The sequence below is a fragment of the Thermobia domestica genome, chromosome 3, assembly GCF_964235325.1.
Source record: "Thermobia domestica chromosome 3, izTheDome1.hap1.1, whole genome shotgun sequence".
In the NCBI taxonomy this organism is placed as follows: Eukaryota; Metazoa; Arthropoda; class Insecta; order Zygentoma; family Lepismatidae; genus Thermobia; species Thermobia domestica.
In genome coordinates, this window is record NC_137456.1 from 87,011,606 (window position 1) to 87,039,423 (window position 27,818).

At 35.7% G+C, this 27,818-nt stretch overlaps 1 protein-coding gene across 1 annotated transcript in view; it reads right to left on the reverse strand.

Moving 5' to 3' along the window:
• The window catches only part of LOC145680578 (lysosomal alpha-glucosidase-like), an 86,007-nt gene that overhangs the window by 10,998 nt on the left and 47,191 nt on the right, over positions 1 to 27,818 (reverse strand). Inside the window, exons 9-17 of the mRNA XM_081751223.1 lie at positions 26,264 to 26,380; positions 22,355 to 22,557; positions 19,117 to 19,250; positions 14,579 to 14,730; positions 13,980 to 14,128; positions 11,600 to 11,684; positions 6,939 to 7,120; positions 4,680 to 4,768; positions 1,921 to 2,117 (exon numbers count right to left, since the gene is read on the reverse strand). Coding sequence (XP_081607349.1) covers positions 1,921 to 2,117; positions 4,680 to 4,768; positions 6,939 to 7,120; positions 11,600 to 11,684; positions 13,980 to 14,128; positions 14,579 to 14,730; positions 19,117 to 19,250; positions 22,355 to 22,557; positions 26,264 to 26,380 — 1,308 coding nt within the window. The remainder of the gene's footprint in view (positions 1 to 1,920; positions 2,118 to 4,679; positions 4,769 to 6,938; positions 7,121 to 11,599; positions 11,685 to 13,979; positions 14,129 to 14,578; positions 14,731 to 19,116; positions 19,251 to 22,354; positions 22,558 to 26,263; positions 26,381 to 27,818) is intronic.

Consider the following 27,818-nt stretch of genomic DNA (forward strand, 5'->3'; position numbering starts at 1 on the left):
ATACGCATAATATGTACGATACATCAACAAATTGGCGCAGTCTATATTGATCAAACGATCTGAATTAAATCAGTGATTGTAACTTGTGGTGTTTTAAAAACTAGCTTAATGTATATCAGCGAACATGCAATCAATATATCGCTTCTAAAAAATAAATAAATAAATAAATATTTTAAAAAATCATTCATAATATTTGATCAAATAACATTGCAAATAACTCTACACACTGAGAAGAGATAATTAACCACAATTGTAAATTAAATTAGACTCCGCAAACACGACCTGTATTAAATATTGAGAGCCTAAATGTAATGTGAAGATTGCAACATTTATTTATCGAAAAACCCCAGCATCAAAACATAAACAAACTATTTTAACGATATTCAACGTTTAGTTATTAACTTGAAGCACTTCTTACTTTTTCCTGTATTTACTTGTAACTTATACCATTAAACAAATTAATAACTGTTTCCAACCCAGCATTCACCCCCTCTCAAAAAATATAAATAAGAACTTTATATCTTTCCTCCCTTCTGCCTCTCATTTTTACTCCTACGCACCCTCTGTGTACATTAACAAGTAAAAATAACACAACTAATTCCTGATATTTTCTCACCCAATAATTTATGTCTTTAAGCAAATAAACTTCATCTTTACATTTACATAGCATTTTAACTAAAAATTTACACTCTCTCGAAGTAAATTTTTAACTCATTACCGCCGCTGCTAGAATGTACTGCCATATAATTCTCCACTAAGTAAGAAAATTACTTTTCTTTCTCATTTGTTGCTTGTCCTCATTCTCTGGTAATGTTTCTGACTCTATAGGAACTTGCACACCTTTCTCTCGATTACCAACTCTTGATGTAGACAAACCTTCAACCTCATGCAATTATTGGAAATCATCTTCACTTAGTTCCGTCATATGAAACCGCTATGAACAAGTTGATTCTTGACAAATCTTCAGAAAGCATCTTGTACTCATTATATAGGTCTGGTAAAAGATTTTCAACTGTTCTGGAATTCTAGAAACTCTCAATGTTTTCTACCTCCTGTCCACCTTGTGAATGATCGTATTCCTCCTATGGATCGGGCATCATCAGGACCCTAAAGTGTAGGACAGTTTGCTATTACAGTAGCTTTTATTATATTCGTATCCTGTTCTGGCATCTCCATTTCTGGCTCATTTGACATGTCTTGTCAAACACCTTCCTCTACTGAAGAGATATCCTGTACCTGACTACTTCTTTTGCGTTGTATGCACGCTGAAGAGAGAAGATTCTCTTTACCACATGAACACCAAAACTTTTCTTAACGCTGGACATCCCTTAGGTCTGCGAAATCTTGCACAGTTAGAACATTTAAAAACATCATCTTTGATTCCTCAGTCTTGCAAACGGCTTTGTCTGACACCTTTTCTGCTTTACGAAACTGGTTCTTTTTCGATAAAGTGATGAGATTTATGTACTGTGAATCGTCCGCTATGGGATGAAATTTTCTCATCTGTTGATCAGTTTGCTCAATACTGGAGGCTATCACTCGCTCCTTGGAATGTCAAATTCTTTGCGGTAAGCATTAGTCTTCTTGTATCATTTTTCACACTGGATAAGAATTGATCTCTAAGCATTTGATTTATGTTTTTCCATAGAAGCACCAAGATATAAACATCAACTATTTTAACGACATTGAAGGTTCAGTTATTAGTTTGTAGCACTTCCCACTTTTTCCTGTATGCACTTGTAACATGTACTATTAATAACTTGCTATCCCAAGTAATTGCCGTTAGCTAGAATCAAGAAGATATTTAACGAAGTAACGTGAAATCTGTATGTTGAACTCTGTAAATTTCTCGGAACTGTGAGAAATATTATTAGCTGACTACAACGAAAGAATGAACGTAGACTGAGAAAGAAGAATTACCTTATTAACTTTATCATACTTAAATGATGTAGGTATATCATTCAGTAATACTTGAGATACAGGCGACTTCACACCAAGTACTGTTATCTTCCCCAGTATCATAGGCTCGTGATATCCCCACCAGATACAATGCCCAACCAGGCGATTATTCTTCAGAGTAAAATTTACAAGAGTATAGTGCTTGTCTTCCCAGGTATCTGTAAAAGACATAGACATATAAATTAATCTAGAGCAGGCAGACACTCTAGAGTACAGAAGAATTATTATCAAAACACGTTTAAGGTAAAGGATAAGAGCCTTTTGACAAAAAGAAAGCCCTCTAGTTCTACAATCGAACTCTATTGTTCTACAACTCAAGCAAGGCTTAAAGCGCCCGGGTGGCATGTAAGTTGGATAATGTGTGATCAGCTTTCATTGCTACAGTGTCTAACTTAGAGTTCCCTAAAGCAACAGGCAAGTCAGGCTTTCTATCAAAGCGTTTTACTTGTTAATATCTGCAGAAAAATCTACCGAATTTTAATCATAAAAGCCAACAGCCTAAGCAGAACCAAACTCTGTCAACAATTGTCATACAATTCGCCCCTTAAGGATAATAAGACACCGATTCATTAGAATTTAGCGTCTCATTCAGCACAGAGTTGCAGCTTAACTTGAGATCCGAACCACATGACCACCTGCAAACGTCTAATGACAATTATATAGAATATTCTATTTACAACGCAACCTAGAGTGGGAAGGGGGGTATACATTTTCAGCAGGAAGTGATATGAATAATCCTTATATTAAATTTAAACCTTGTTCATTCCGAACGAATAAAGTTCATTAGTATACATGCAGTGTTACCTGATATAACTTGAAGTATTTTTTATATATACTAAACATGGAAAAATGGTACGTAACACATATATAGGCATGTAAATGGTAATTTTCTCTTTGGGATATATAATGCTGGAGAAAGAATTGATTATTTTTCGTATAGCCAGTCAGTAAATGCATCTTTACCGGCAAACTAATGAAATCGTTGTTTTAATAAATTTACATTATGCATTGGCAACACTGCTGGTGTTTGAGTGCAGCAACATTTGTATTATCTTACCGTCTATCACAATCAATTATTGAAAACAATTTTTTTAAAAACTGAAAAGTTTACCAGAAATAATGTTACATATACCTGGTGACCATGCAACGCGAACGGAAATGATACCTGATTTCTACAACAGATGTTGAAAATGCCTGCCGTTTTCATTCAAACGCAGGTTCACTCATTTCAACATGGCAGCAACTCTGCGAAGAGTTAAGAGGCTACTGTTCTCCATGCCTGTGTGGATGTTGGTTTGCATATCTTGCATACTTCACGGTTTCTTTGTAAAATTTTTGTTTTAATTAACCCCAAAGAAAATAGTCCGAAGATTTCAAGTCTGAGGAGCGACAGGGCCGTATTCACTTATTAGAAGAAAGAAAGAAAAAAAAAAAAAAACGTAATGTTTCACTGGACGTATGACATGCTGCTCCATCTTGTTCAAACCAACAATCACGTTCATCATGTTCCAGGAGAGAAATGAATTGAGTGACAAGGTATCGCGAATTCTGATGTTCATGTATCAATTCTTTTATAATCATTCGCTCTTATTAATAATCTACCTCTTTAGTTTACAGAGTTATCACCGTAGGACGTTAAATATTTTATTTTATTTGGAGCTATGGATAAAACGCCCATACAGATGACAGTAATAATAATAATAATAATAATAATAATAAATGCTTTTGTAATATTTAATTTAAGAAAAATGCCACGAATTATGTCATTCTAAATTCATATAATACTGAAATTCTAGCACTCCAGAGGTACCGGTATTCTTAACAAGTAGTATGTGCGTAAAGGAGAGTATGTGTGTTAACATACAAAAAGACAAACAACAATTGATATAATCTGTTAATTAACAGTGATTTTTTTTTTTACATATACAGTACATAAATAACAATTTCTTCTAGCAAAATCAAAACTGTTAATTATAATTGGCAACAAATGATATACCTTTTAGGAACACAAAAATTCGTTTTTCAAAAACTACACATGAGAATTTACCCTCAATCATGTTCTTTTGTTCAACTCGATGAGATCTATCGGCTGATATATATACATAAGTCTTATATTTGGAAAATATTTTAGTTAAACAGAAATTATAATTTATGAGGTAGTGATAATTTTAGGCTATATCGCATTAACGGGTCTTCAGTGGCTCAGTAGTAAAGCGCTCACCTCTGCTCGTGAGGTCTGGTTCAATCCCAGCTTGCGCTAAGTGAACTTTGTAATGAATAAATACCACGTGCGTTGTTTTTCTCGGGGTTCTCCCACATTCATCAATTCATCATCATCATCTATATTATCAGCACCCTCTACTGATGATGGGACATTAAACTAAACTAAACAAACAAACAAACAAAGAACTCATTATCACGTACTATCACCTTTCTAATGTCATAATGAAATGCTTAATGAAAGTGTATTTCAGTATCAGTTTGCTTAACAGCTACCGTGAATCTCGTACAGGCCCAGGTTTCTGGTTTACAAATTAATTATTTTCTTTTTTCCATTTCCTCGAAAACTACGCATGGTCTTTTTTTTCACAACTCGCGCACATCATTTTGTTTAATTCAATAAAATTTGTCCATTGGTATTTGTCTCGCCTTTGAACATTTTGTTTCCGTTAAACGCTAATTATAATGTGGAATTAATCTATTATTGAAAACATACTTACTTAACGAATCACCATCATCCCAATATAAAGATCCACTGGCCTCTCCATTCTCTCCCTGGGCTACCAAAATTTCAAATTTGTTCTTGCGGCTGAAAGAAGTAAAAATAAGTTATATATATATATATATATATATATATATATATATATATATATATATATATATATATATATGTATATATATATATATATATAATTAACTCTATGCAATATATATATATATATATATATATATATATATATATATATATATATATATATATATATATATATATATATATTCTGTTTTGCTGCAGAGCGTAATAATGAGATCGCTCCTGCCTCGGATTACCGTACACTGGAGACATAACAAAAGTTGCATCCACTGAATTACATATTATTACGATTACGATTACGATTATTTATGAACAAGCAGTGCCCTTTATAAGCCTCCTTATTTAACCAAGTTTCAAAACAAAATTCTGAGCCAAAATCAGATAATTGTTTAGCGCTATTAATCCATACCTAGCAAACTTAATTTCTTATTGATTATTAACTTCGCTGAGAATGTAGAAGAAAATTTTCGTGTTTTTGCGAGAAGAACCTAGATTGGATGGCGTAGTAGTTAATGAATCGACAGGATAAGGGGAAACAGATTAGATTTACAGTCCAGTCGTACAATTTTCATTCTTTATATATCATTGAATTTGCACCTATAGAGGAATTGGTGTGCTATGAAATTAGTTATTGCCTCCATTTATTATATATAGCATACCTTACATCCAGTTTAATTAATTTAATTCAACAACAACAGCAACAAAAATTGTATTTACTTTCTCCTACATAATTTATTATTCAACTAATACTTTCAATAGTTTTCAGAGTAAATATTTGCTATCCAAACAATAGTTATGATATGGGGATAATATTCACAGCAATGCTTTATATGTAAACTAACTCAAGTTAAGCTGTAAGTCCACATTTCATACAGCCTCGGAGCTGAAATGGACACTAAACTCCAAACACTAAAATTGGATAATGTGGAATCTTAGTTCTATCCTACTATATTGAGATTTTGCTAGATAGAAATAACCAAGATCTAAATCTGCCTAGTTTATTTTTCTGAATAAAATTAACGGCTGATTCGAAAGGCAAGAGTGAGCAATCACCTTTAATTAGTAAGTTCGTTGAAACCACCTCCGTTATTTTTTAGCCTCGTATTAATAAAATAAACTTTGAAGGTTTTCGATTTTTCTCAAAATCATCATTTACAAACATAAAATGAACAAGATAAGTACAAACACTGCTATGATAAAGACATTACACATGTGAGTTAGTTTCCGCATTTGTATTTTTAAAAAATCCTTTAGAATTATTATTAATTTTTAACCCTATAAAGTTTTAGATGATACTAATTCAAAACTTGTGTCCGTTTATATATAAGTGAGAAGACTGCGACGGGAACGCTTCTGATTTTATCTATTTATTATTGAGTCTTACATTCCACTGTTTTCCTCTTTTAGCTAGTTGTAGATGGCTATGAAGAAATAATTCAGTCACACTATATGTTTCAAGTGGTTAAGAAGACGTATACAAGACACCATTTTAATCAATGATTAACGGTCTGGTGTAATTGCAATTCTAAAATCCACATACAATTTCTAATGGTATAATCTCCAGAATTTACCTGGTTCGATTTAGGGAAAACCACAATTAGGATGGTCGACTGGGATATTCGGATCCAGATCTCCCAATTATGAGGTCACAGCACTAATCATTCATTTGCACCCTTTTAAATCGAATTGATTTTCAACTTAACAGTTTGGAAAGGGGGAAATTTAAGGTTCCCAAAAAACAATAACTTTATAATCAACTCCAAAATAAAACGTTGAGTAAGTATTAGTAACCTAGGTATATTTTTAGTGCATTACCGTATGACACTTGAAGACTGCATATATACAGGTGTATTAGTTGGTGAAATACCAACATATTTTAATAAAAGGTTTCTTCGGATAGAAAGTAATAGAATTAGAAAATCACTAAATTTCAGAGCACATAATACTTGTTGATCCCAACTAATATGATACTACATTATGTCCATAAATCGGAAAGGAGGTATCTTTTGAGGAAAACAAATCTAGTTTGGTATCATATGGATGTTATTACATTGATTAATAGCAATCATGGTCTAACTAGAATTCAGAAGATTGGAAGAGAAAGCAAACCTCTCAAACGGTAAGCTTTGAAGTAACAATATTATGGAAAACAAACACATGTTCCTACCTATAGGTAGTTGTTACATTTGGCTGCTGCATGGGAAGAATATTTCCACCTCTGACAAACAATGGAATTATATCTAAAGGCGCGTCTACAGTATGTTCTGCTCCGCTGCTGTAAATGGGCTGGAAGTTATAGAAGTCATACCATTGAGCCCGTGGAAGGTATGTTACTACTTTAGTCTTGCCCTGAGAAGGAAGAAATTGCATTCATAAAAATAATTGTTAAATTAGTAGATATACAATTATTCATAAAATAACCATCATATTTATGCAGTAGACATGATAATACAATATATTAATCACAATGAGAATTTAAGGCATTTAAGTTAAAGATGTTATCAAGATCGAAAATCGCATCTTTGCTAAAAACTCATGCAAAATAAACTTTGGTAAAGACAATAGGGAGGATCACACGAAATATATGTATGGGATATGGACAGCCACTGTTACTCGTTAAAATGTTAATAGACTGACCGCGTTAACGAACTCGGCCGAGATAATCGCTCTAGAGCTTTTCTATTTCAAGTGTGCCCTCGGAAAATATATGAAACATACTTCGGCCCTATCCCCGCCGCCTTCTTAAGAAGGAAATCTTCTCTTTGCTTTAGGTAAAGAAGTGAATGATCTCGGCTGTGTTGAGAATTTGTCATTCAGTCGTTTAACCTTGGTGAGTGGAGATCGTAGGCTACTTAGAATGGCTAACAAAACAGTGTACAGAGAAGCCCATGAAATAATTCAATGTGGCAACCATGTCCGCATTTTACTATTGACGGCTCTCGGCCACAACAACTTGTCCCTCCTCTTTCGAAGGAGATACAAGTAAACATACATCGACAGCAGCGCAATCAGGGGCATACTTGAAATATAAAGGCTGTAGTTTTATATTACAAAAAAAAAAAAAAAAAAAAAAAATCAACATTAGTCTATATGTATGGGGTATAGATAAACACCGTTAAAGTCGCCATTACCAGCTAAGTTGTTAACGGATTGATTCCATTAATGAACCCGGACGAGGTAATCGGTCTAGCTATCTATTGCGAAAATACGAATTAAAAAATTTGCATCCGTTCGTTATCGTGTGGAGTAACGGACGAACACGCCGCATACTAACAACATAATCTTGTCTTACTGCGAGATCCTAATAAATGAATATCACAATTTTGAAATTTACCACATACTTTGATTTTCTATACGGTGATTTACAGCTCGACAAAAAACAAATCTCTATATATAAAAGAAGACCGTACCTCGAAATTCCTTAAAGCTAGAGAAATGAAATTTGGAATTAAGATTTTTCATTTAAAATAATTAAAGATATGCTTCAATGTTGTTTGATGTTTCCCTTAGGAGGGAAGAAAAGTGGTGGGGTTCGCAACTATTATAGTAAGATCATCATATTTCGAAGTCCCTTAAGATTAGAAACATGTTAGGAATATGAAACTTGGTATATAAACTTCTTATTAAAAACAAATGGGTATACGTAACAGCGATTCCCGAAATTCCACTTTTAACGAGAGAAGAAAGGTATTTTCTATATACGAGGGCAAGTCAAAAATTATCTACACTTTTGTCATAACTTTTCTTACATTGCGCACTTTGTCTTCTGTCCTCGCATATTTTATTGTTATACTGTTGTGGTAATGCTGTGAAAGTGTGATCTTAATTCCTCCATTTTTCTTCCTTCTGTTGCAGATATATCATGGCTGCTCCATTAGAAGTTTGCACCAAAGAGGAACAACGAGCAGTAATCCGATTCCTCAGGTGTCAAAGGGTCAGAGACATTCATCGCAGACTATCATCGTAATATGGGAGAAGTGCACTATTACGTAAAACTGTGTTTTTGTGTCTCGAGAAGTTTGGAAGTGGTCAAACAAGTGTAACGCATGAAGAGGGAACAGGACAGCCATCAACCTCCACTACAGATGACAACATTCAGCAAGCTCGAGAGTTGGTTCTGGCGAATAGGTCAATCACTATTGATGAGGTAACACCTATTTTGAACATCAGTCATGGCTCTGCCCATCAAATCATCCACGACGAGCTTCGGTTGCCTCAGATTTAGACGTGCAAAATGCGGTGTAAAACTGGCTTCACGACCAACCGAAAGCCTTTTATTTGGAAGAAATACGTAAGCTCGTTAACCGTTGGGCCAAGTGCATTGATAAGGAGGGAGATTACGTAGAAAAAATATGTGCATAGTATAACGCTAGCTTCATGAAAATAAACTGTGGAACAAAAAGTGTAGATAATTTTTGACTTGTCCTCGTATATATGTTTCTCAATATATAAAAATGACTTCAAGGTTGTCAGTCTCGTCATCAGAACAAACAAGAAGGTGAATTCTTTCAAATTAATTGTTTAACACATTTAGAACTTTGGCCGACATAGTTTTTAATCAATGATTTCATTCATATTCTAAGGGGCGGGGGAAGGGTTTTAATTTTTCGTAAACAATAATGTCATAAACGTATTCGTGCGTGCGCAGAACTGAAGCAAAGGCTGAAATATGAAGTGCGACACTGTAGGCTGGGCAAATTTCGGGGTCTGGGGCTAGTCAAGACTAGTATAATTAATATGAGCAAATTGTTTACATTCTTCACTTAAAAATAATTCGACAGCTGTGCCCTTATAGGTAAGTGGATAATGTGAGTGCTTTCGGTATTTAGTTAGGTTTCCGCTGAGGTATTGCCTTTAACAAACACCCAAGCAATGATTTAGATTTCACTTTGCGCATTAGGTTCCTGTCATATAGCACTGATTATGAAAAGGAACGTTAAACTCCCAATAAATTAACCTGATAACTGCACATTTCCGTGCAACGTTTATGTTTTATTGTTAATTCGATGGCGTACTCTATTGAAAAATTCTGCACGAAAACAGTTCCGCAATACATTTGCCTTTAATTTCACCAACAAACATGAAATGAAATCTTTAAGTTTAACGTCCCACGGTTATGCCGGTTAGGCTAAAGGAGACGGTGAGAATGAGAAATGAGTGAGAATGGTGGAATGAAGAAAGTGGGAGGAAACGGGAGAATCCCGAGAAAACCCACGAGCACGGTGTTTGTCCATCACAAAGTCCACGCGGCGCGAGCTGGGATCGAACCAGAGACCCCAAGCACCGGAGGTGAACGCTCTACCACTGAGCCACCGCGCCCCCAATTTCACCAACAATACAACCAGTTTAGAGAAAACGCATTTTACGGCTTACAATATGCTAAGAAGAAAACTCGCATGCAATTGAAAATACTTGTCAGGAGAAAGAAAGAAAAAACTTTAAAATATATACCACTTTGTGTGAAATAAGAAGGAAATAATAATACAGTAAAACCTGCCTTCAACGGACCCTTTATTAAACGAAAAACTGTCTTAAAGGGAAATATTTCATGGTCCCATGGATTTTGGAGTAAAAGACATGTAAAAGTCCCTTCATTAAGCGGAAACTGTGTTATGCGGACAACGGAAAGCAAAATAAACCTTTAACGGAAAATTCTGAGTTTCAGACTACATCGTTGGTGGAAATTTTTAAACATCCTGTGAGAGGGTAAACATATACTGTCTGCGATAAATATTTCGTTCTTTTGTTAAATCTTTATGGGCAGTGTTGACCTTCGTCAATCACTACTCATATTCAGCTCCCACAATTTTTCGCTAGTCCTACGTAGCATGTTAGCTGTCAGTCTTCTTTGTAGGCGTACTTCTGTTCCGCTTGTGTAGCAACTAGCGACAGCCAACAAAAATGAGAAGAAAACTGACAAAACAAAGTTCTGGAAAAAAAAGGAATTGAGGTAAAGCAGAAGTTATATATCTCCATCACGTGCCGTGAAAACAAGGAGGAAAGAGTTCAGAGAACTTTCAAAATTCCAGAGAAAGCTTTCCTGTGTCCTGAAGTATACCGCAGCCAAGTAGTAGCAATGTATGCAAAAAATCCTGCTTGACTATTGGGAAAAATAAAGGAAAGTGTGCACAGCATATTTTATGTTTATAAGTTTTTTGGGTATTAATCCGTAGAAGGAAAAAGTACTGTAATTGAACAAGTTGCGTACATCAATATATTTTCTCATTATGTCCGTTATAAGCATATATATTTTTTAACGGAAAGGTCTATCTCCATTAAACGGAAACCTGTCTTTAACGGAAATTTTTGCGAGTCCCGCTCGATTCCGCTGAAGACAGGTTTCACTGTAATTTCAAATTCTTTGACATTTATCTACCTACTGTACATATGAAGGGTAAAATAAAAAGTACATCCCGGCTTTTTATCAACTAGAAGAATGTATTACACATGTACTCACTGATGAACTTATATCTTTAACTATAAGAACTCTTAAAATAACTTTTCATTTATTTCCTATCCTTTTACAGTATCGTCTAAAATTTCATTTTCCGAATTGCTTTTCCATTATTTACAAAATGAATTAACTAAAGGTCGAAAGCACTGTAACAACTAAAGTATCAGCAAGTACCAAGCATGCGATGATGTGCTTTTATTTATTTATTTATTTATTAACACATACCATCACAGCGTAATATCCTAAACTATTACTAGTATTATCCTAACCTTTAATATGTGGTTCAGCGATTCTACGTTTAAATGTGGCTATTTTATTCTATATAGAATAAAATCTGTTGTTACTGGAGAAAAATACATATATAAAATAAATACCTCTTCCAATACAGGTACAATAAGCAGACCAGAACCCCAAAGGAACTGCTCATCCAAGTCGTAGGTATAAACGTCTTCTGGAAATCTGAAACAAAATATGCATGAGATGTATCACTACGATATTAGAGGAGAGATTAACACTTTACAGCACTAACAATAAAAAATCATCAATGGAACATTTCGATTACTTCCGCCTCGAGCATCAGATATTCACACTAACTAGATATTCATGAATTTAATTACGGAACGTTTTTCCATCTTTGATATATTAGTAGGTTTTTGGAGCTGTGAGTCGCAAAATCTATACATATTATGATATCGACAGAAACACTTAGCTGACATGCATTTATGATTGGTATTTAAAATGTAAGTATTACGATAAAGAAGCAAAGAAACAAATAAAAAAAAAACTTCGGTGTCTAGAGGATAAGAAATGGCGATCAAGAAGCATTTATAAAGTTAAAATTCAATTTTTTACTTTCATTTTTTATTATTACTATTTTTTTAAAACAAATACTGATGTTTCACTTTCTCTAACTTTCGTCAATAATCTAAATTCACTTATTTTGAAGTTTTATAATCTATGTTTATCTTTTACGAATTGAAGAATTTCTTTAATGTACAAACTGTACAAAGAAAAGTAAATTCTAATTCCGTTGAAACATATATAAAGTATGCAAGGAATATCTATATTTGCTTCAGTAAGAATTAAGTTACGCTATTTATCATTACTGTATGCTTTTCTCATAAAATGCTTCGTGTGGAATGTTGGACTGTATGGGGCGGAAACGTGAATATTATGTGAAAGTGATTTAAAATGACTGGAAGCCTTCAAAAACTGGGTGTGGAGAAGAATGGAAAGAATCAGTTGGGTCAAGCTGAAAGTGAATGAGGGTGTTAGAAATGGTGGGGGAGAAAAGAACACTTCTAGATATTGTTAAGAAGAGGAAGAGAAACTGGTTGGGACATTGCCCAAGAAGAAACTATATCATGAGCGACGTCCTTGAGGGTATGGTGGTGGGAAAGAGAGGAAGGGGCAAAAGAGACTACAATTAATGGATGATATAAAAATAGAAAGATCATACGTGAAGACGAAGAAGTTAGCGGAGGACCGTGGAGCATGGAAGCTTCTCAGCTGCCGCAAGTGACCCAACAGTAAGGGCAGAATACCTATGATGATGATGATTGCATGCTTTATTCATTTAATTTTATCGAGTTAGGTTTACTAATAACCTCTTTATATATGTATTCTGTCTGTTCTTGTGTGTGTCCGGAAAAGATAAAATCTCAAGAACTACTTGATGGATCATCATCAATTTTGGTCAGATGCAGAGGGTCAAAAGCTGCGAATCGAAATGAAATGAACGTCCCACGGTTATGCCGGTTAGGCTAAAGGAGACGGTGATGATTTTAAATGAATGAAGAAAGCGGGAGGAAACATGAGAACCCCGAGCACGGTGTTTGTCCACCACAAAGTCCACACGACGGGAGCTGGGATCGAACCAGGCACCCCAAGCACTGGAGGTGAACGCTCTACCACTGAGCTACCGTGCCCCCAAGCTTCGAATCGAGTTCGTTGATGGTTACTGACTTTGAATTAGTAGAGCGAAAACGGTAAATAGCAAGAAGTGGTTCCTCACAATCGATTAAGCGTCCCAAGAATACATTTCATCTTCACCCTTAACTCTCCTACTAAAACCGTGAGAGAGAGAAATTCGGCACAACGTTCGGTTTCAATATTGATCTATATCGAAAAAAGAAAGTGTAACAGACAGCGAGGATTTTTTTTTAATTGATTGAGCGTTCTAAGACTAGGTATCATTTTTTCACTTAACCCTCTATTCAAACCGGAAGTGGCAGAAATCATTCACTTCCGGTTTTAACGTTAATCCTTATAAAGTAAAAAACAGTAATTGATAGCGAAAAGCGGTTTTCTGCAACGAAAGAGTCGTAAGAATATATTCTATCTCCACTCTCATCACTATACTAAAACCGGAAGTGGTAGAAATCTACTATCACTTCCGGCTTATATAAAAATTGAGAAGATATCACGCCATATAAGCCAAACTTCTTCAGGTGGTGTACTTTTTTACTTTATTTATTTATTGATTGATTTTCGTCTTGATCAAAAGTTTTTTTTTTTTTTTTTTTTTTTTTTTTTTTTTTTTCCGAGGATGTTAAAGTACTCCAAATATAAAGTAAGATAACTCGGTATTAAATACTGTTCCGTGACATGTGGCCAACTCGCGTGGTTCCAGTGAGACTACTTGCCTCACATTTCACTTTAAGCAAAAAGTTCCACCTCATTAGCCTAAGTGTTGAAAAAATCGCGAGGGTTAAATCCAACTAACTAACACAACATTCCTAATTCAATACTTACTCAAAAAACAAAGGTCTTGCAACAGTTTCTCCGACAACATATGCCTTCCAAAAAAGCGTATACAAATATGGCAGCAAGGAATATCGAATTAGCAATGCCTTCTTTGCTGATAGAACAACACTCTTCCCGAGGGCTACTGGATCCTGATCCTGAAAATAAAAGGAAGTCACACTCATGACTATTGAAAGCTTTTGGCAAATTTAAACTAACAAAGAGGCAAGCAAAATGAGAGAAAAAGCATACCGACCATCACTACTGAAGATAAAATTAAGAAATTAAGTTAACAAGTATATTATTAACAAATAGGCACCATTTGTGAAAAATTCTCTCCTAATGTGCACATTAACTTCATTAACCAATTTTTTGCCACCCACAATGAATGGTGTGTATGTGTGTGTGTCTAACACATATACACACTTACGTAATATTCATAATAGTATACTTTAAGCAGCATATTATTTTCTTACATTAGCCCTGCATATTAGGCAATACTGATGTATTATGTCCATGTAATGACCACCATCACCTAGTTGGACATGCAGTACGGTTGACAGTTTATATTATTATTAGTTTACAAATATTAAAGCACATGCACTCACCACAGTGTTTATTGCATTGTGATTTCTTGAGAACGGATAAAATGCTCCTAGTTGCATCCATCGTTGACAAAGACTAGCTGTTGTGTTGCCTCTAAACCCACAAATATCAGAGCCCATCAAAGGTACTCCAAACAAGCTAAAACTCAGTAATTCTGAAATTTTTTTTTTAAAAAAAAGTAAGATCAATAGATTTTAACATGATTAAAGATCTAATCAAAAAGCAAAAGAATAATTGTAACACCAGCATTTAGGAATGAAGGCCATTAAAGAAGCTATAGTAAGTTTATAAAGGAAGTTTCTTATATTGGTAATTTTGGGCTAACAACGTATAAAACAGGTAGGAAGAAGAAAATTATTAATACTATGAAGAAGGGTCTGTTCATTCCTTCAAATAAATACAGTAGCCTTCCCAGCCTAGATTTGATACTTTTGATGAAGATTCATTACCTTAATAAAAGGCAGGATCAAAAAGTAAGGTCACAAGTGCCCTTAAAATGAACCACTATATGCTAGTAACTCTTTGGTTTTGTGTGTTGTAGGTATTGATGGGTAGTAACCCTGGTAACCGTTAGAGCAGCACGGTGACGCAGTAGCAGATAATTGCAGTTCGAAGATGGCAGGGCTACTGGAAACATGATCAAATGTTGAAGTGCGAGGTGTGATAAGGTTTCTACATGCGAAGGGGAAGAAACCAGCCGAGATCCATTGGGAACTTGTGGAGGTGTATGACAACAACGTGTTATCGAGGAAACAAATGTGGTGTTGGTGTAGGGAGTTTGATAATGGGAGAACTGACATTACTGATGAGCAGCGAAGTGGCAGACCGTCAACGTCTGCTAGCGACCAGAACATTTGTCAGGTGGAGAGAATGAGTAGGGAGGATAGGCGAATCACACTGTCACACATTGCAGAGGTACTGAACATTTCATATTGTTCCGTTCACAGTATAGTTCACAAAACGCTTGGCTACCGCCAAGTGTGTGCACATTGGGTACTACGGAATCTCATAGAAACAGACAAAAACAGACGAATGGGCATTAGTCTGAACCACCTGACCCGTTATCAACAAGAAGGATCTTCATTTCTGTATCGCATCATTACGGGTGATGAGACACCTGTGCCATCGTGGAATCCTGAATCAAAACGTTCCTCTATGATGTGAAAACATCCTTCATCGCCCCCTTCCAAAAAGTTTAAAATAGTAACATGTGCAAGGAAAACAATGGCCACTGCCTTTGGGACCACCTTGGTGTGATTCATCTGGAATTTCTTCCACCGGATATCACGATCACTGCTCGAACCTATTGCTAGACGTTGGACAGACTGAGAGAAGCCATACGTCGGAAAAGACCTAAAGCACTAAGGGAGGGTGTCTTGTTGTTACACGAAACGCTCGACCGCACACAGCCCCTCTCACCCGTGACCATGTCACACGTTTTAACTGGGAGGTTTTGGAACACCCTGCATACAGCCCGGACCTTGCACTCAGCGATTTCCATCTCTTCGGACCAATGAAGAAGCATATTCAAAGACAACGCTTCAACACAGTGCAAGAGGCACAGGATGCAGTGAAAATCTGGTTGAACAGCCTTGACACAGATTTCTTCCATAGTGGTATTGATGCATTGGTTACCCGCTGGAACAAGTGTTTAGACAAATACGGCTACTATGTGAAATGTTAGTTTGCAGTGTCATGTATACCCTGTAACAGTATAGGCGACCGAGACATAAAGATGTTTAAAAAAAAAAATTGTTACCTTACTTTTTGATCCTACCTTGTATTATTGATATTGATCATTTTCACTTAGTGCTAAACTCTTTCTTTCCCCTCTCCACTAATTACAACTTATGAGCTTTATAATTTCAAGCCCTGAAATGTTTTCATTTAATACGAGGGTCGTTCAGAAAGTAAGGAACGATTGCGTATCGGGCGCGGCTCCGACCCCCTACCACTGCGATCGCGTGCGTGGCAGTAGCTCCTTCCTTCATCTCAGTGTGAGCCGAGTCTCAATGCTGTGCGGTCACGCTACTTGTTTTTACAACGATTCAAAATGGCGGCGCCAAATGTGAAGTACGGAGTGTCATTCGTTTTCTGAAGGCGCAAAAAAGTTAAGCCTGTTGAAATTTATAGGCAAATAAAGAGTGTTTATGGCGATAGTGCAATGAACGAGTCATCACTGAGGAAATGGTGCATTATGTTTAATCAAGAAAGAATCAGCGTGCATGATGAAAATTGGAGTGGGAGGCCATCACTTGTTACGGAAGAACTGAAGGGAAAATCTTTTGTCATCCTTCTTATAGTCCTGACTTGGTACCAAGTGATTCTCACTTATTCCCGACACTTTTGGGTGGAAAACAGTTCGCAAACGATGAAGAACTCAAGCAAGCACTGATAGCCTGGTTGAAATCTTTGGCGGCAGATGAGTATAATATCGGCATTAAAAAACTGGTCCCACATTATAACAAGTATCTCTACAACTATGGCGATTATATAGAAAAGCAAAGTAGAGTCCTGTGGCTTTGTAAATGAAGTTTTGTGTTGATATCTTTTGTTTTTATTTAATAATGCTAAAACGTTCTTTACTTTCTGAACGACCCTCGTACATTGCAGTAGCATTAGAAAGAAGGCTGATTGTTAAATTTGAAACCCAGAATCTTCGTTCAAGGAAAGCTATCTCAATTACTTATTAGGAATGACTTGCTCAGCAAACTGCACATTATCCAGGAGAAAGTAAGTAAAGAGGTCCTGTTTCTATAGTTTGTTACCACCTATACTCATCTGATGAGAAAGAGGACAACCTGTCAGAAAAATGACTGTGATTACAATGGAAGTAAGATCTATTGCATTAACCTTAGCAATATATAGTAGCATTCAAATATTCATCTTTTAAAAATAATGATCCAAACATAAAAATCTTTAATAAAATAAAAATGGAAGAAATTTTAACTTCTTTTTATTATGGAACTATAAGTACTATACATAGTTACACTTTATGAGTGCTGTTCATGCAATGTATATGTATTTTAAATAGAAAACTTCCCATCATATATTAACACTGTATAGAAATCAGTTTACTTATCGTAACTGTGCCACTGGGTATAAAGTGACTATCTCGTGACACTTTTCTCATTTATTTACTTTTCTATTCCATATCTTCTGAAGGCGTTGGTCAGTTATTGGACACAGTTTTCTTACCCTTATCTTGATCAGAAGTTACAGAACACTGAAATCAAGTTGATCCAAAAAATGAAATAAAATGAATCTTTCAGTTTCACGTTCGACGATGTCCGTTAAGCTTCAGAGAGACGGATAATTAAAACAATGAATGACGATGGAAGGATTAATAGAATGATAATGTGGGAGGAAACGAGAATATCCCGAGAATACTCTCGGACACGATGCTGCACAACACAAATTTACTCGGTAGGGTATCGAACCAGGGACCCCATGCAACAGAACTTGATCCAACCATTACAAATATATCGATCCAAGAAATTTATTCAGCAAAGTGCAACAATCACGTTCAAAGCTAAGGCCATTTTCATTATTATTATTATTATTATTATTATTATTATTTTTTTTTTTTTTTTTTAATTTTCTGCCGGTTTTCTACTTTGACTTGGGAATTAATGAATGGGATGAAGTACAGGGGAGGTGGTATCTTTTAGCTTTTATAATACAATTACGAACAGAGGTTCTGAACCATTTCAGAACAATCCAAATATAGTCTTCCTCTTTAGAAAAAGGAAAATGCAAAGACACAAAAATACCCTAATTTTCAATAGAGGTTTCGTTAAAAATTAACTTTTAGTTGCTGAATATTCAACTAATTCAAAGAACTACATAGTTTATTTCATGAGAATCGCCATCTATTTTTGAATTCTGATGTTGATTATAGAAGTTTTCTTACATAAAATTTCTTCTACCTAACAATTACAGCACAATAACTTTCCTGCATACTTAATTCCATATTTGCTTCAACTTTCTAATGCATTACAATGAACGACACTTTTCTTTATGACGATTTCTTAAAATATTCAACATACTTTATGTCTGCTACCTGCTTTCAGGAAAAAAAAAAAAAAAAAAAGAAGGAAAGAAAGAAAAAACCCTCACTAGCATTTGAATATTACATAATTACTAGTATAGTATGAATGTATTTTTAGAACATCAATCATATGTGAAACACTTATCAACTTTGTAACTGTTTTTCCAAAGGAACATTTTTAGAAACTTTGGCCTTCAGAATTTTTTAGTGTCATTTTAGAAGTATTTTATTCTCGGTGTGGGATACTACAAAAGAAAAATTCCTATCGACAAAGAAGCGAGGAAAAAAAAATTTGAAACAGTCTGTGTTAAAAAAAAAAAAAAAGTTTGCAAAGTATTTTTAATGTTAAATCTGCATCTACGGCATCCATCAGTAAATGTACAGTAAGGGACACTTCTGGATGGCACACCCATATGGAAATTTACGGCAAAAGTGTAACATCCAGAAGTGTCCCTTACTGTACAAACGATATGATTTTGCCATACATACCTGGTATTGTTTTTTTCATATCGTACCATGTCGACCCTATATCTCCACTCCAGTGTCCTGCATAATGACCCTGTCCAGCAAAAGTTGATCTGGATATTACAAATGGTCGCTTTTCCCTCACCTCAGCCATTGCACTACAAAAACAAAAATTTATTTTATTAATGTGTAACACGCTAGAATAAATGAGGTCTTGATGGTAAGGCTTAACCTAACCATTTAAAAGTTATGAAAAATAAAATGCAACGTTTTGATTGAAGATGGTTGAGAATAGTTTAGTTAGGAGGGAAGATTAACTGAGAGTGCCTTTTCTTTTCGTATTGAGGCGTGTTCCATTGTCTATTTGCAACAACTTTTATCTTTAACTAGATCTGATCACCTTGACCTCAGTTTGTGACCATCTAGTTACAATGACTGTTTCGCAAGCTTTACTAGCGGATTTGTGAAGCACGTGTTTTTAATTTTAATTTATTTTTAATTGCGTTAGCATCCAGACCAGAAACTCCATCTTCTCAAAGACACTGATCGACTGTCGGGAAGGTGACTTTTTTCCTTTTAATGTGAAGAAATATCTTTCTCCATACCTGTCATAAAAATACACAACTAGATCTAGGGTGGTTGCAGTTGCTTAGAATTTTCAGCAGCGAGGCTACATAAGACTTGGACCCAGAGTTTAAAGTGGAATCCGAACTACAGTAATGCGTTCAATGCTCGGAATCGAACTGAGAACCAAGTACGCCATAGATACGTGCGCTACCTGCTAAAGGATAGGGCACTTGGATTTAGGGGTATAATAGTTTATAGAAATAAGAAACAAACAGGGTGTCTACTAAAATTCCAAATTGAAATTTCGTGACTTTTTCTTTATCAAATCATACAATTTCGCAACATTCTTAAGAGCGAATTTGGGTGCGAATTACGCCGAATATTCATGCATGCGATGCAAGCGTGCTTTACTTATGATTTCGTAGCGTGTAAAGCCGACCATAGACTTTTTTGGTGATGAATTTTGACGTTTTATAGAACGAAATTTTCCTGTCTGTACTTATTTCTACAGATTTTTAAAAAATCGTGACCCAAAACCTAAATTTCTCGACTTTCATGACCGTTTTCTGATTTCGTGACCGATAGACACCCTGATAAAGGTCTGTTAAAGAGAAATAAACTGTACGAAGACTAATAATTTGTATGTTGAAAACTTTCTACTGGTTGATTAACGTCGAAAACCGAACATACCTTCAATGCTTACTGAACTAGACAGAAAATAGTACAGCTTCATCTAGTGATTAGTGGTCACTCTTCCATTTTCTTAAAATGCGGAATTTACAAAGGAAATTTTACGATACTTCTAACAAGATCGTTTCCTCGTTCCTTCGTTCAAGAAGCAAGAAGTCTTGAAGAATATTTAGTAGTGAAAGAATGAAGATTTCTATTGTATTACAAGCTATGTGTACAAGAAAGGTGAGGAATATTACAAGTGCTTATTCAGTTCTCGCTTGTAAGTTTCATATTAAACTTCCTATTTCATTTTGCTACTCTAGAGAGAAGACAAGAACATTCGACTAATTTTTTGGTCCACGGAACTTAAACTTTGATGGTTTGCTACTAACGTCCGTCCAAGATTAAATATCATACCAATATCTGCTTAATCAGAAAACCTTTGGTGTAAAAAGAACCATTACACAATTTAAGAGGTGAAAGTAATACAAACGTTTATTCTAAGGCAATAAGCAACATACTTGAATTAGTTTCATATATTGTTGAAAAAGAGAATGAACATGAACACAATTCCAAGAAATACAGAAGAGAAAAGAGAAAGAAAAACTGAAGGGAATATACAACGGTAAATTATAAGTCATTCAATATTCTAATACAACATACCTGTATTTATTACAATACAATGTAAGCACATTCGAACTATTGCTCCTCATGTTTAACTGTCTTGCAGCCACTTTCCTGCCAGCTCCTCGATTCTACGTCCCTGTTCTTAGAGGTAAAGAGGTCAACACCATTTCTACCTCTTGTTGATTGGTAGAGCATCGTGATTTCAGGAAGTACACCATGTACCTAATAGGCAGTAATCCGAAGAGATAAGGTCAGGACTATATGCTGGGTGTGGTATCGTTCGATGACCAAGTTCCTGAATTTTTTTTGTTGCGTTTTTTGAGTCGAGTGTGGTTTTGTGTTATCCTGTTGCAGCACCGCGAGCTTTCGGTTCACCAATGCAGGACAGTTTTGGCATATTGTAGCATACATCCGCTCCAACTCTTCAGAATATAGGTCGGTACTGATGGTACGACCATTAAGAACACAGTGAATTACTCCCTCATAATTCCACCACACACACACACACACAATGCATGACTTTATGTTCGAAACCGCCCTATTTGACGACCAGTTCTGGAAGTTGGCCCTTGCTTAATCAGTTTCTGCACATTCAGCGTTTGGAAAATCACCCACTTTTCGTTCGCGACAATTCGTTTCAGGAAACTCACACCACACGACTTTTGTAGCAGTTGCGGCACACATCCACTCTCTTCTGGGCCTGTATTTTTTCATGTGGCACAACGCAGTAGCTTCTGAAGGTTTCCCCGAGTTCATGAGTTGACGCATTATAGTGGACTGGGAGATGCCGCCGTGTGTTGGTGGACAGATTTTCCTCAATGGCGTATTGTATAATCTCCAAATCTGTTACCCTGGGGTGGCCGTACCTTGGCTGAGATTCCACATTTTTACAATCTGCACGATATTTCTAGAACCAACAAGTTGCTGTGCTGTGGTTCACTACACCTTCCCTTTCATATGACAAACATTTTGGGTTGCTGCCGCAGCGTTTTGCCCGAGTTTGAAAACATACTGTAACAGTTCACGTAGCAGACGTTGCTGAGAACTCATCGTCACTGCCACTAAAAACTGACTGAAGATACTGACAGCCTACGTGTTAAATAGTCCGCTTGTCACACTACCCCTTGGGCCAGTTTGACCTTACACGCGCATGCTGTTTGGGTTGTGGAAATATTGCAAGACTTATGACTCATCCTTGTAACTGCAAAGTACTATTAAGACCGAAATGTGGTATCTGTGAAACAGCAACTTCTTTTGCTATATAACAAGATTATAGTACACTTCAACCGACGTTGCTACAAAACACAAATGAGAAATATTTTTATACAAGACTTAGCTAAGTTGTTTTGTAATGATAAAATTAAAACTGAAGAAATAATAAGATATCAAAACTTACAAACTCGTAACGATGCTTTCTGTAAAACCATGCAGATTGTGGACGTTATAATGGCTGCCCGCATGTTGCTGAGCAGACATACAAAGCGTACGATAATACAACTTTCCTCCATCCACTCCGGGCAGATACGGAGGATTGTCTAAAGGATTGTCTGGACAACCATTTTCAGTTCCTGAGTAGAAATTGGATGGTTCATTCATATCCTACGAAAAAGAGGGGGAAAAATAACGATTATTGCAAATGAGACTCAGTTAATACAGATTATCGGCATTAAGTTCTCTTCTAGAGAAATCTTGCTGTCTAGAGAAAGTTGATTAGAGACCGCATGTTAGGCAAAATGCTTATTTCTTAATATTAGACATATAAAAATGAATCCATTGAAATTCATTTGAAGAAATCTATGGATCTTTACCAACTTGTTCTGATAGCGCGAGTGCTTACAATATTTTTCTTTTATTTGTACTTTGCAATAGTACAACTAATTTCTGGAAGCAGTAGCACAGCTCCGGGGAATGCCCTGGAAGCAGTAGCACAGCTCCAGGGAATGCCAAGATAAGATATGTCAAGGGTTGCCATAAGAAGTACTAACAGATTTATAATGATAAAAATTATAAAATTGCCAAATATTAATTTTAATATTTAGAAGGAATGACATTATGGATGTGAAACATTATCTGAATGAAACACTATGAGCAGCGACCACATTTGATACAAGTTATCACATCTTTAATCAGCGTCATTCATGGCAAAATCGAAGCAATACTGGCAAGGTATCAGAGATCGGAGAGGATCTTTGTATGAATACTTTGGCTTATAAAACGTATTTGAAGCTAGAATGAATTGGGACTGAAAACTGTAATAAGGAAAACAACAGTTCCTCTTGTTTCTCACTTCGTGTAAGGATCAGCAACGACACGTGTGCCATTCGTGATTTTCTTCATCAAAGTTTTGCATGCACGGAAGACTAAGTGATTAGAGTTCTGTAACCCTTATCACCATCGAAGCTATGTGAAACCGAAGAAGCAAATTTTTTATGGTTAAACACATCTAGGAAATTTGCAGTTAAGCATAACAAACAACAGCTCTTTTCAATTACGTACTTCCTACTTTATTGTAGAACTTTACACTATAATGATTTCTATTACATCTACCCAACTAAATGCTATTACATCTACCCTTCGCAACCCAAACTACACAAATGTTTTCCCTCCATTATACAGGGTGTCCGAGAAGTCCTTCCCTGATTACAGAAATTGATAACTCAGGCTAGAAATAAGATAGAAATATGAAACTGGTGTTGAATTGTTTACAAACTATAAAAGTTTTTGTCTGTGTTAGGTTTGTTCTGTTTTACCAAGTCTCAATTTTTTTTTGTTTTAGGTTTGTAGTACGTAAGAAGCCCAAGAAGCCATGCCAACCAACCAGGAGAAGGCATAGTGTGTCCTGTGGTACCATGAGACACGATCACCAACCACGGTGCAGAGACAGTTCCAGACAACATTTGGGAGGACTCCACCTGATGTCAAGAGCATTAAAGCCTGGTATGAGAAGTTCAAGAACACAGGGTCGGTTGCTGACCTTCCGAGGTCTGGTCGACCAAGAACCTCAGCAGACACGGTGGAGCCATTCTTCTTCGCTGAGGATACCATCACATCTGCAGTGTACCTGGATATGTTGCAGCTTTATGCTGTTCCTCAGCTGCTTCAGTATCGCCCCGATGTCGTTTTTCAGCAAGACGGTGCACCACCTCATTGGGGTTTGGACGTCCGTGCCTATCTCGATAGGACATTTCCTGGGCGATGGATTGGTCGTGATGGACCAACAGCTTGGCCTCCACGCTCTCCTGACATAACCCCATTAGACTTCTTTTTATGGGGTTATGTCAAGGATGAGGTCTACCGAACACGTGTACCAGATCTTGAAACCCTGTAGCAACGAATAACCACAGTCGTTGCATCGATCCTTCCAGTGATGTTGGCTAATGTGTGGATGGAAATTGAATATCGCCTAGATGTGCTACGTGCTACCAAGGGTGCTCATGTGGAAGTGTACTGATGTGACCAAAACTTTTATAGTTTGTAAACAATTCAACACCAGTTTCATATTTCTATCTTATTTCTAGCCTGAGTTATCAATTTCTGTAATCAGGGAAGGACTTCTCGGACACCCTGTACATATTCCTATTCTAATACATTCGGAACAGCAGTTGAAAGTTAAAGTGAAATGCTATTCCTACCGGTGAAGTGAGAAAAACAGACTTTTTTCAAACTTCACTGGTCCCAATTTAAGACCAAGTCTTACATTTTTTCTGTTAAGGAGATATCTTAAAGTACAGGATGACCTAATAAAACCTCCCACACTACGGACAGATAATAGTACAGCTAATAAAGCACAAAGTATTTAAGATAGAAAGTTGACTATATTCAAAAATATGAAATGGTGTTGAAAACAGTTTGAGTAAAAGTGCAGGCCTTCTTGTAAAGTTCTTCTTACACTCTCCCGGAGGAAGCCCAATACGCAATGCTTCCTTGCAGGCAGTTTTGGGAAATGTAAAACAGACTGGCTCCTGGCTCACAGGCCCAATATTCTCTGGCATACGAACACTTTTAGGTCGCCATTTAAAAAAAAAAAAAAAAAAAAAAAAAAAAGACTCGTTGTTCAGAAATTTTATACGCATTACAAGAGTCTTCCAATCAGGAATAATTTCATTACGAGGAATGGCAAATTTTAAGCGAAAAGCTCTTTGCACTGTAATCACAGAGCTGCTGCTTTCGAAAAATATTTCGACTGGTACGCGCGGACCTACTGATCAAACCATTTAGTGACCACACTTAACTAGGAAATTGTAAATATGCTGTAATTATGCCAATGCATTACACTAAAAATTGATTCAAAACGGTCTCTGATGATGTTACTTTGTTCTACTGGAACAGAAGTATATTGCAGCATACTTCTCTACAGAACTAATGTAATAATTAGCATCGTTGATTATCAACAACAAACACACTTGGCACATGGATACACAGCATTACCTTGATAAGAATGTGTCCACTACATCATGTCACTCACCGATAACTCTTTATACAATTAGTATGCCAAGCTGACAACTCCACGCAAACACACTAACCGATACTTAAATAAGAAGCTAATTTCCATCTGTACATTCAGCTGAAACCATCATTAACAATGGAATCCATAAACACAATTGCCCAGTAATTTTTTGTTTTAGCAGGCATGTGCACACAGATTTTAATCCAATTTCCATTGTCTCCATCAACTTATAACATAATGTTGTATTTTCATTCTTGTCGCATTCTCTACTGAATCAACGATATTAACTGGCGTTTATGAAACTACACTATTAATCTAAACTTCGACTAATCTTGGTATATGTCTTTCCTTGAGTAATTACCAAAATTTTCAATGGGAACTCTCATTTTCAGCTGCAGTTCCTTAAAGGATCTATTGTAAACTCATCACATCATGTGGCATAAGACGTTGTGGTACAAAAGCATCAAATAAACAAACAAAAAATCCAGTACTAAAACTTATATATAAATACTTCGATATTATCAGTAACAAAAGTTGCACTCTGACTTGTGTGTATGTTATTTCTGTACCCCAACGACTGATGCCATGCGATGCGCCTTAAGTTGTTACTCTACTATTGGTTCGAAAATGGATGTACGGCGTTAATAATGACAGCCAATGAATGACAGAAGCTATACTCCATTTGAAACAATTATTTACTTCGATGCACACAAAAAAAAAAAAATCAAGCAAAGACGAAATTTACATTACGGCATTTACACAACTGATTTAAACCAGATAAAAAGGAAAAATAAGGATAAAATTAGTACCACGCGTATATAACATACAATCCTCAACTCAGTTTTCTAGCATACTTACAATCCACGCTCCATCAAAAGGAACACGACTATGAAATTCTGACAGAAATCCGCTCCAGTAATTTACTGTTTTGGGATTTGTAAAATCTGGCCACACTGTTGATTTCTTGTTCCATACCTGGAATACAAATATATTATATTCAGAAGGAAATGTTAGATAATACTCTTCCCTCACCACAGATCTCAATTCAAATTGCAAGCTGTTAACTAAAAATATTTGAAAAGTACGCATTTTAAACAAGTATTTTATATCACAAGCAATGTAATCAATTTACTTTAATGTAGTCAATTTATATCTATTACACGAGTTTTCACATTTAATCTTATTACTATAGATCTCAATACATTGATTTTGAGATCAACATTACAATAAGAACATTACTAAATTAATAATACGGATGCTTAGTAAGTGAAGTTCAAGGTTAGGTATTTCATTAAGAAAGAAAGTGGTCTGTGACAACATAACTCATCTAGTTTAATCAACAATCAAAATGGGAATCTTTTCAGTGTTTTATGAAATAAGAAATTACATTGTTTAAAGAAACAAATTGTAGATAGGGATTTCAGGAACAGTGTGTCAAAACCACGAGAAAACTGGTCGTATTATGAAATGTGAAATAAATTAACTGAAGAATTCTGGTCAATAGTAATTACAGTAATTAAAGTGACAAAAACAAAAGAAAATTGGTCGTATCGTTGGCAAACCAATTAGTAATACATCGCCTGTCAGTGGAAGATCCAGGTACGAATTCCCGCCAGTTCAAGTCAGATTTTTCAGTTATTTCATTATCGTAATGATCGCGTTGGATGAACCATGGCAAGGATGAAAATGTATAATACCCAAATATTTATTTTCCGAATGAAATGACTCTGATAGTTAATATCTATTTGATGTTATACTAGAAGAGAATACCTTACACGTATAACTATTTTCATATACTACCAGCAAATATGAAACAATTACACAGACAGAAAAAAAATGAATACTGATTTTGGAAAAAGTTGCAATTAATATTTTCTTCTTGATCAAAAGTTTTAATTTCATGATTCCATCGTGTAGAACTAGTCTTCAATGTTGCACATGCCAAAAATCTCGGAAAAATATTTCTTAGTTACAGAGATACAAAGATTTAAACAACGGAAAAATGCGCTGTTTACGTTACAACAGAAAAAAGCTGTTTGGCGTGACGTCACACATCGGGTCTCCTCTGTAAGACGTAATGAAAGCTTCATGGAATGCTTTTATACTGCAGTTTCTTACTGTAAACTACAAACAAATTTAGTGGAATAGTGAAAGGAAAGTTGATAAAATAAGTAAAATCTTATACACTAATAGTCACATGTAAAATACACTATTAGTCACATGTAATGTTCTATCATTAAATACATTTTTGATATCTTAATTCATGCAAAATGAAGATAAGGTGAAAACGAAAGTGATAAAGTGCACAACAGCAGGACAGGAAGGGGCAAACGTATGGCTAGATGGAGAGAAAATCGAAGACGTTATGACGTTCCTCTATTTAGGAAGTCTAATATCCTCGGACGGAAGAAAT